This window comes from Rhynchophorus ferrugineus, unplaced genomic scaffold (genome assembly GCF_030347505.1).
Source record: "Rhynchophorus ferrugineus isolate W39M unplaced genomic scaffold, kcgeb_rfMv2 rfM2, whole genome shotgun sequence".
Classification (NCBI taxonomy): Eukaryota; Metazoa; Arthropoda; class Insecta; order Coleoptera; family Curculionidae; genus Rhynchophorus; species Rhynchophorus ferrugineus.
Window position 1 is genome coordinate 13,184,208 of NW_027472581.1, and position 11,462 is coordinate 13,195,669.

The 11,462-nt window shown below is 31.2% G+C and overlaps 1 protein-coding gene across 1 annotated transcript in view; it reads right to left on the minus strand.

Annotated features, from left to right (window-relative positions):
* The window catches only part of cact (NF-kappa-B inhibitor cactus), a 113,033-nt gene extending 101,864 nt beyond the window's left edge, over nucleotides 1-11,169 (minus strand). Inside the window, exon 1 of the mRNA XM_076397272.1 lies at nucleotides 10,774-11,169. Coding sequence (XP_076253387.1) covers nucleotides 10,774-10,828 — 55 coding nt within the window. The 5' untranslated portion in view covers nucleotides 10,829-11,169. The remainder of the gene's footprint in view (nucleotides 1-10,773) is intronic.
* Between the last annotated feature and the right edge of the window lie 293 nt (nucleotides 11,170-11,462).

Below are 11,462 nucleotides of genomic sequence, written 5' to 3' on the forward strand. Positions count from 1 at the left end.
CATGTGAACTAGACAATAAAAAAGCCAGACTCTGAGATTTGTAGCATTCACCACATAAGTTAAAATGTTAAACTGGAGATACATTGAGTGATAATATTGTTAATAATAATAAACAAATATATTCGCTTTAATCCGAATCTAGTCGTCACAATGTGCGTATTGTTAAAATTTAATATTGACACAAACTGATATTTTATATAATATCTGGTAAATAATAGTTTTTTGTGTCAAATTTGGGAAAAACCACACTTAATTCTGAAGTGTTACGGTACTTCAAATCTGACGGGAAATTTGTTTTAGTTTTAAATTTATTGACGTTTGACGTGCAACATTAGTTTGTTTGTCGTAGATTTGTTCTTATATATTGTAAAATGTATTAAAAACTGTTACGTATATTAACATACATGACAGATGATGTCGGATCTTTCATATATTCGTAATCTGACTGAATGTGATTATCATTTTAATATTTTTATAAATTGATTAATCTATTTATATATTAATCGGCTTAGCAAATATTTTGCTTCCCTTTCTGGGAAAAACGCGGAAACTTGGATTGTTAAAGCTTATATGGAGGAAGAACTTTTAAGCCAATAATTTCTGTGTAATTGCGCCATAAATAAGGAAACTCGAACAAAACGAAGTCCTAGATCGGATCAGATCGGTGAGATAAAAAATATAAACTAATATTTTAGGCTCTATTTTCACTGGAAATAGCCGACCTGCTGCCAACTCCAACACGGTTAATTAAAATCAAAATGTGACCAAAACATAAATGTTAAAATATTATTAACCGAAGTTATTTAATTTTAACCAGTGCTGTTTAAGATTTGTTGTTACTTCCGGTTATGTCGTTATTGTTATAATTTTAAAGAGTTATGGCAAGTTTAGGTAGAAAAACGATTAAGAAACTGTATGATCATGTAAAGTTACATTTTACCATTTGTGTAGAGAGAACATATTAATGTGTCCGCTTTATCGGAAGGTATAACAGGTTAATTGAAAAGTCCCCGCCTACCATAGTAAAACACATTCTTTTGAGATATGAGAACAGGAAATAGTCGCTGGAGGCCAGATCTGGAGAATACGGTGGATGAGGAAGCAATTCGAAGCTCAATTCGTAAATTTTTGACACGGTGCATTGTCTTGGTGAAGCAGCACTTTCTTTTTCTTCAAATTCGGCCGTTCTTTGGCGATTTCGTCCTTCAAATGGTCCAATAATGCTATGTAATAGTCGCTGCTGATGGTCCTTCCTTTTTCAAGGCAGTCAAAGAAAATGATTCCATATGCATTCCAATACAGACGCCATAACCTTGCCAGCCGACTGTTGCGTTTTCCCACGCTTTGGAGCGGGTTCATAGTGTGCAGTCCACTCGGATGACTGTCGATTGGGCTTCGAAGTGAAATGTCGGAGCCATGTTTCATCGAGCAAAAACTCGAGTTTATTATAATTGATCATCTTGAAACACTGCTCCGAATCATCAATTCGTCATTGTTTTTGGTCAAAAGTGAGCTCGCGCGGCACCCAGTTTGAACAGATCAAAATATTACCCAAATATTCGTGAGTGTGCTATTTCATTCAATTTCGATTTACGGTCATTTAAAATCATTTTGTGGATTTTTTAAATGTTTTCGTCTGTAAAAACCTCTTTTGGGCGTCCACTGCTTTCTCCGTCTTCGGTGCTCACCAGGTCTAAACTTATCATACTAATCCTTGATATAATACAATTCTAAATTATAAAGAAAATAACCTAATTGTGTTGGTTATTGTTTCAACATACATTCAAATATCAGAAATCAAATTAAAAAAATATTTTATTCTTATATTTCCTGGTTTAATATATAAACATGTATTAGTTCATTTATTACTACATATTTATGTTTAAAACACATATTATATTAAATATATATATTTATTTATTTATAATCTATACAGACCAAGTTTATTTATCGAAGTCAACTAACTGGTTAACCACCTTAAGATTTATCTCAGAATGAAATCTATATATTTAAACATTCATTATTGACAACATTTTTTATTCACAAGTATATATCTGGCCTGGGCCTAGTGTTTAACGTGGGCTCTAAACAATGATCCTCGGCATGTAGCTTACCGACTGGAGAGTGACCAACTTAGAAATCACAAACATAAATTTATGATAATGACACAGCAGTTAACTATTCAGAGCATTGATGCCTTCCAATGCACTAAAGCAATCGACTAAAAGTGCATGATGACGGTGAAGCATAGAGAACCTTCTGACTGAATTATATAGACTTAGATTATTGTTTTCTCAAAACCTGGCTACAATATCTTTGAAATAAAATGCTAGCAAATATCTTATTATTAAACTGTATTTTAATCATTTTAAAAATAACATTATATTCATGTCAACATTTTTTCCGGTTTCCAAAATGGTTGTTGGATTCGATTCTTGAATACGCCTACCCAGTTTTATTCGATGCGGTTGTTATCTCCTTATTTCATGCAATATGATCTCCTTTAGGTAATTTTTCCGTTTAGGGAAAACCAGAAGTTCAATGGTTGTCCAGTTTTTGATGAAAGTACAATAATAATTCTTGAGACTGCGAAAAATGTTACTTTCTTTAATTACTTTTGATATTACGACATAAAAATAAATATTTTGATGACGAGTACGTTATTATATGAGCGATGACCTATCAAATCAATGTTTTCAACTAAAAAGACAGTAATTTTATTCGATTTATGCGACATTGCTATAAAAAACCAGAAAGATTCTTCATTAACTATCAAAAATTCATATGATATAAAGTATTTGCTAGCTCATTAACAATCAAAAACCTCTTAAGCTCTCGATAAGTTTCTTAACGATCAATGTTTGCGTAACGATAATCGATTTCAGACCAGTTTCGTAAAGTTTGTTCTTGAATGAACTACAGTCACGATTGATGTCAACAAACCGTTGGTAAACAGGAGTTCTTAATGGGGATACGGTTCATCGATTAATTGTTATGGTATTAAACTGTATAAAAATATGTATGTATGTATTTCCGATATTATTGCCTAATCTTGGTGCCCTCTTCTTATTGTACTCCTCTCAATTTATATGAATAATTAGGTAATTTGATGATATTTATCTTACACTCATTCCAGTTTCTCCAACTGTGGTTGATTTTACATTGGTTCTCACATTGTTTCGTAGAAAATTTTTTTTATGAATAATATTCATTAAATTTTGTGTTAGGTAATAATCTTGTCAAAAATTATACTGACAGTCATTCTGGCATATTATATATTATCAGATAGATGGTAGATATGGTCTAACAGCCCAAACATGCACCTAGTGCTTTCTAAACATCAAAAATCTTGGAAAACTACTGAATGAACGAGAAATACTGGAAAATTGATATTTTATCTCAGTGCAAAAGAGAAAACTATCAGGAAAGACCTAATAAATTTAACAATGTCAAATAAAGATCAATCAATGGTTAGATCAGTGCAGAATTACAAAAAAAAAAGATGATGAAAAGAAAATGTGTCAAAGAATAGGTATGTTTTATCGAAAATTATAAATTGCATTAAATTTTGTGGAGCGTTTGAATTGGCTCTTCGGGGCCCATGATGATAGCAATACTTGCCCGAATATGAAGACATTTTGTGGACTTGTATATTTTTCAGATGAACTAGATTCCACTCTAAGTGAGCATCTAAAGAAAGAATGCTATCTGTTGAAAAAGTGTTCTCCGAAATGCACAATTACCAAACTTGAGAATAGAAAAGAACGTAGGATGGATTTAATCTATAAAAAATAGGTCACTTTTTTTCTCAAAAAATTGCAGAACACCTTAAAATTTTTATCAGGAGCCGCCACTAACAAGGCCTCTATGGATAACGGAAAAAAAAGAAAGGCAAAGACAAAATCAATACTGGTACAAATGATTACCTTGAATAAATAAAAAGAAACCTGATAAGCAATAAATCCAAGAAGTATTGATAGAAACAATTACTGTAATGTAACGTGTTCCTGTTGTAAATATCTTCGTTATATGGTTATTTGTAAAAATTTATGCAAATTTTGGACTCTTAATGGATCTTGCACTCTTGCCATATGGACAATTAAAAATTATAAACAATAACTAACAAACATTTTCAACTATGTCCCAGCAGGAAGTCGAACCCGCGACTACCCCAACAGCAGGAGGACCATTCTGTCGCCTTGACCAAGTCAGATATTGATTAAGTGAAGTATTATTGATATACAAGTAGTTAAATTTCATTATTAATACATTGAATGTTTATATTTTTATTGGTATACAATTATATATATATCAAATTAGATCTTTATTCTTCTAGTGTCTTTATTTTCTAGTCATTAATAAAATGCGATGTGAAGAATAAAATTGAGAATACGTACTTTATTTTGACAGGACAACTTAAGGTAAAGTAGCATCTCCAGCATCTTCAAACTTCTTCTATGAAAATGTTGCTGAATGATTTACGTATCTTATGGCACAACAATATTCTGTCTGTTTAGGTCAATTTTTATTGTAGAGTGTTTTTATTCGAGCATATCATTTCAGATTTTTCGGTGTTTGTGTTTTTATGGACGTATATCTAATCAGTGTAACCTATTTATTGGTGAACACGAAAAAGGCCAGGGACAGAGAGGTCTACGGGGATATCAACTATGATAATCTAAAATGCGGCTATATAAACACGAATGATGCTGAAAGGGTCCGTAAAATACTTTCAAGAAATAACGAGCCGTAATTTGCTTAGATTCAAGATATCAAAGGTATATTACGTCAGCATTTGGTTATATGTAAGTTGTTTTCATAGTGGACGTTGCATCTGCTCATACCGTAGGAAAAAAATGTTAAAAACTCAAAATAGTGTTTGAAACTATTCAAATGGAACAAAAAGAACTTCTAGTGCCGATATGTAATAATAGATGAATCATGAATCCACTATTACGCCTGAATCAAATAATATCAGCTAGTGAGAGACGTCCAAAACAACCAAAAACAAACAATTCTGCAAAAAATGCAGAAAATATTAGAGAAAAGTCCGAATTAATGAACCACTCAAGCATGAGTATAAAAAGTTGTTTTTTTTCAATAACAAATTTATTAAATTATGTGAGCGTTGTCATTTAAGATTATTTTTTCCTTCTCTATTCTGCGTCATGGCAATCTGCCTCATATCAATAAAACACTGTATTGTCCAGGTTCCAAACAAAAATTCTTAAATGAGGTAAATTCTTAAAAGATAGTTTCTATCTGTGAGTGCAGTATCTATCATCTACATGAATCTGTGGCTTCTCTGTTCTCTCATCCCATACTGAACAAATCCACGACTTAATTTTTTCATTTTGGACTATCAACTACTGATTTCCCAATTTCTGGTTCTTTCGTAAGTTATTCACTCACTTGAACGGGGTTTTATGTCCAGAATCCATTATGTTCGAACTTACTGATCGACCAGAAAGCTCCTTGTCAAAGGTACTATTGTTAAAGCATTGACATCAAATCCCATGGGTACAATATGATGAAACAACATTATCATAAGCTTCTACAAGCGTTTGGTGGACCGACGAATGGGGTCGAAAAGGGAAAAACATATAATAGCTTCCTGGGATTTTTACGCTTCCAAGAAGCAATAAATATCGAATATATTTTTGAGCAGCCCGCTGTCAAAGCGTGTAAACAATCAATAAAAACACTATTAACAAAATGTCACTCATATAACTGGTAGCGACATAATTGCTTTTGGATCTACATTTCTTCTTATAAAATATATTAATAAAATATATTAGTAATAATAATCAGATAATATATACGTTTTTCCCCGCTTTCTAGAAAATCATTTGAATTAGACATGACGAGAGTTAGAACATAATATTCATTATTGGTTACAATATTTGTTTTTGATCCTATTAAATGATATATCGATAAAGAAATTAGATTAAAATGCTTAACGAACGTGCTATTGGAAAAACAATATTAAGTTCTTAATTGATTTCTTCTTAATTTTCAAGCTAACTAAAAGAAGACATATTTGAAAAAGTTATCCAAGTTTAAATTGTATTACCTTCAAGTAAGTGAAATATTATTTAACAATCATGCGACGTAGAGACCATAATCTAAAGGAAATTAAAATGCTTTTAACTATATATCAGGTGCTAGCATGTATTTTGATCAATCTATTCGATCTATTGGTGAAAATGCGAACAATCAATGTAAGGAAATATTAAACAATCCAAACCAATTGTTAAATTAGATAGTTTTGACTTTTGTTGTTTGTGATATGAAGAAACCTGCTGCCAAAGTTTATCAAATACTTTTGGCATTGGTGCCTCTTTATATCCCTATTGCTGGTTCTGATTTACACTATATACAAGTTGTGATTTTGATGTTAATGACAAATAATAACCTGAAAAATCAGGAAAGTTTGAAGACGATGAAAAAAGTAAACCAAAAAAACATGGTTTAGTAGAGGTTTATTCACATCGATAATGAAACGAATTTTTCATGGTCATAAACTATGGTGGGATCAGCAAGGTGTAGTATATTAGGAGCTGCTAAAATAGAATGAAAATGTTACTACAGCCATCTGCTGGCAGCAATTGAAAAAAGTCAGCAAAGTATAGCTGCAAAAAACCAATGACAGCGAGTAACAGATGCAAAATCATCCTCTTGCATTACAAAGCTCGGCCAAACGTTGCAAGACTTTGGAAGTGTGTAAATAGATCGATACTAGCTCGCCGCCAAACCAACATGAATAACAACAATGCTATATTTTAAATTTGTTTACTGATTAATGAACATCTGGAAGTTGATTTACGCATTATATGCTTGAAGAGCACATATTCTCAGTTATTTCAGTCAAATGCCTTTAAAAATTCACTACAGCCTACAAATATGCTCCATTAGCTACAAGAAAAGGCTTAAACGTAATGAATTTTATTACAAAATAAACAAATAACGAACGATATCAATTAAATAAAAGTAGCAAATACCAAGTTGACGTTTTTGTTGATAAAATTGTTGCATAACATAATTCAGCATTCAGAATTTCTTTAAACAATAGAAAGTACTAGATGCGATATTAAACCTTATTCACTATATAATCCAGACGTATCTCATTGCGAGAATTTTTATATTTTTTTGATGTTTTTACTTTCAGTAAATTACTAGTCCAGCAGAGGTGAAAAGTGAGATTACTATTATCTCTGCTGTTAAAGATCAACATTGATGTTATCGGTTATTAGATATTATATTTGCGAAAAATCGTTCGAGTAAATTTTGATTACTTTCATGATTAAAGGTTAGATTAATTTAAGATGTACCAGTTCGGAACATATTTCAGTAGCCATAACTATGTAATATTATGATTAAATATGTCATACGAATATGAATATGATACAAATGTCATTTTATTCTACTGATATTATCCTCAAATCTATACAAGTTACATTCCGCAAAAAAATAGCGTTATAGTTTTATATTTTTTTAAAAAATATTTGAAAATGTTGATTATTATTCCTGAAAATTTGCATTTGCGGCCCGTGTCCCTTCTTCTCTTTCGTCAAAAGAAAAAGCCACTGGATGTCATCGTTTGCTGGTAGAGACTTACGGTGAAAATTCTACAGCCATAAGAACATGTGAAACGTTGTTTCAACAATTCAAATGTGGTAATTTCAATGTTCAAGGCAAGGAATGTCCTGGTAAGCTGAACATGTTTCAAGATGCGGAATTATAGGAGTTATTGCATGAAGACTCAACACAAACTCAAAAGCAATTGGTGTGAAAGTTGAGTGTGGGCCGAGCCTCTGTTTTGATGAATGATTATAAGCGATGGAAAATATCCAAAAGATGAGAAGATGAGTGCTACGTGAAATGAATGACAATCAATTAAAAAATCGAAAAATCGTCAGTGAAATACTAATCAAAGGTAATAAAGGTAAATTTCTGCATCGAATAGTATGGGGGGTCATAAAAATAATATAAAAATATGGTTATCAGCTGGCAGGGCCAGCCCATCGACTACAACGCCAAATCGCTTTGGTCACAAGACGATATGATGAAGATATGATAACGTGATTTTGCAGCATGACCGTCTCATTCAGCAAAACCAGTCAAAGAAGTGTTGAAAAACTCCAACCGAGTACATACGCTTCGCCAATATTGAAGTAATTAAAAAATAGCACAACTAATGGTTTAGCTCAGGAGAGAAACTTTTCTTTTGGATTGGTATCCATAAATTGCCTGAGGAATGGACAAAACTTATAGAAAAATTCACTATATTGAATATAGTCAATATTTTGAATAGATAAATTTAATTAATAAGTTATCCATTATAAATAACTTTTACTTTTTGCAATCTTAATATGTAATAGTTACAATTCAATAAATATTTTCGTAATATAAAATTATAACAGTATGTAGAGATATCGTACTATCGAAATAAACTTCAAATTTTTATTTAGGATTATTAAGTTATCCATTATAAATAACTATTACTTTTTGCAATCTTAATATATAATAGTTACAATTCAATGAATATTTTCATAATATAAAAATTATAACAGTATGTAGAGATATCGTAGTATCGAAATAAACTTAAAGTTTTTATTTAAGATTAGTGTTCATTCATCATTGCTTATATTAAAACTATATATAAATATTAAATTATATATAAAATATTAAAGTTACTTGAAATGAAATAAAAAGATATATAAACGGATTCACGGCATCTTGGGTAAGGAAACAAATCACAGTTTAAAATATGTGCCTCTTAAAAATCGCGAAATCCTGACGGATATCAATACGACTGTTATTATATTTTTTGGTGTTATTACCTTTTATATATTACCAAACTAGTAGAGGTCAAAATTAAGATTATTATTATCAATACTTCTAAAGACCAAAGTATCGGTTAATAGATATTAGGTTGCTGAAAAGATGCTCTACTAAATTATGTTTAGTTTGATGAATAAAACTTTAACTTTTGTTTGTCGGTAATTATTTTCCGATTTTTGTAAGAAATTTCGCTAGTCATAAGTATACAATACTATGATTTAACACATATGTCATTTTATTCTACTGAAATTATCCTCAAAACTATTAAAACACGTTTCGCCAAAACAATCGTGTTATAGTTTTATAATTTTTTGAAAATGTTTTCCTAAAAACGTGTATTTGCAAGATACTAAATATCTGTTGGACCAAAAAATAAGTCAATAACTTAAAGTGTTTTTTTAAACTATTCCAACGGGCCAAGGATAATTTCTTGTATCGATATATAGCAATAAATGAATTATGAAATCTACTATTACATCTGAATCAACAAATGTATTAGCTGAGTCAAAAGCAGCTATTGAAACATTAACAGAAGAGCTAGAATGAATTAATCACTCAAGCACGAATGATTGTACGTTTATTGCTAGTTTTTGCTGACCTTTTTGCGATAATTATTTAATTGTTTATCTATTATTGTGGATCTAAACTAATCCAATTGCCAATTTCTGACGTTAGGTTGCTCAAAAGTTGTTCTACTAAATTGTGATTAATTTAAAGAATAAAAATTATATTAATTTTGGATATGCCAGGTCTGCCAGTAACTATTTTCCGGTTTTTATAACAGATTTCACTGGCCATAAGTATACAATACTATGATTTAATACATATGTCATTTTATTCTATTGAAGTTATCCTCAAAACTATTAAAATACGTTTCGCCAAAACAATCGTGTTATAGATTTAAAATTTTAAAAACTAAAAACATGTTACATCAAAATTTGAGCATAGGTAAGTTGCTTTTAAAGCATTGACTTAAAGTGTTGTTTTAAACTGTTTAAATGGAGCAAAAATAAATTTTTGTATCGATATGTAACAACAGATGAATGACGAAATCTACTACTATATCTGAATCAACAAATGTATTAGCTGAGTGAAAAGCAGTTAGTTAGTGAAAGACATAGAAAATAACCAACAAAAGAGCTAGCATGAATGATTTTTTAATTGTTTATCTTAATATTGTAAGTACGTTACTCATTTGAACAGGGTGTATGTCTAGTAACGCTTGCTATTCATTATCTCTGAGTTTGATGGTAGTTCGGAGAGCTTTTTATCAAAGTTGCTATTGCTAAATAGTTGACACCAAATATCTTACAAGAACTAAATGGACTGTCAATGGGGTCAAAAAGGGATATATTAATCTTTTGGGATTTTTACGTTTCCAACAAGCATTTAATATCAAATATGTATTTCTCAGCAGTTCACTTTCAACGTGTGTAAACAATCAATGAAAACACTATTAACAAAATGTCACTCATATAACTATCACTGGTACAGACATAATCGCTTTTGGATTTACTTTATGTCTTGTAAAATAAATTAATAATAATCAGCAAACATATACCTTCTACATCGTTTCCTGGAAAGTTTACTTGAATTAGATATGATGAGTGTTATTATATAATATACATTGTTGTTAGAATATTTGTGCCTGATCATATTAAATGAAATATCGATAAACAAATTAGAATAACATCCTTAACGAACGTGCTATGGAAAAACAAACATTAAGTTTATAATTGATTTCTTCCTAATTTTCAAGTTAACTAAAGTACGAGGTGAACAAAAATTAACCCACATTGTTTAAATTGTATTATCTTGAAGTAAATGAAATCTAAAGTAATATTAAGTTGCTTTAAATTGAATAAAAATAAATATAAACGGGAATCAACCATATCAGTTTGATTAATTGTTACAATTAAAACGACTTACGTTTAAAGAGTGAGCACTTTATTAACACTTTTTTCAACAGATCACTACGAGACATTTGGGCTTTCGGGTACTTAAAAAAATCCTCGGGACGCTTACAAACACATGAACACACACGGAACAATGTGATTCATGCCAGCTGCGGTAAGGAAAATCCAAAAACACAGTTTAAAAAAATGTTATCCTTTTAAAAAATCGCGAAATGTTATTCGGACGAAAAACTTTCTTTGCGCAACGCGGACTACAATGTGTTTGTTGATCGGCGGGGTACTTTCTTTCGGGACGACGCGACGCGGACGAGAGCGGATTCGTGCGGGCCGCGGGATAGTCCCAGGATCGGACTGGCGCGTTAGCTTTGGGAATTCCGCGTTGTGGCGGGTCGTAATATCGCTGAAATACGAAACAACGCCGGCGGACGGTCGATTTTATAACGGCGGGTGGATGTTATCGTGCCGGCCGAGGCTCGATGGGGCGGGAAATTTTTTGGTGAGGGTGGAAGTTTGTCGGGGGAAAATTCGTAACGTTATAGAAATATACTAGCAATTTTAAAAAGTAATTTAAACAATAATTGTTAACTGTTTTTTTAAAAAAACTTTTTTTAATTTTCTTAATACATTACTACCAGTTGTTGTCGACTAAATTACAATTTTTCTCTACAGTAACTTAAAACTAGGTAGGAAGACTCAGTGGTC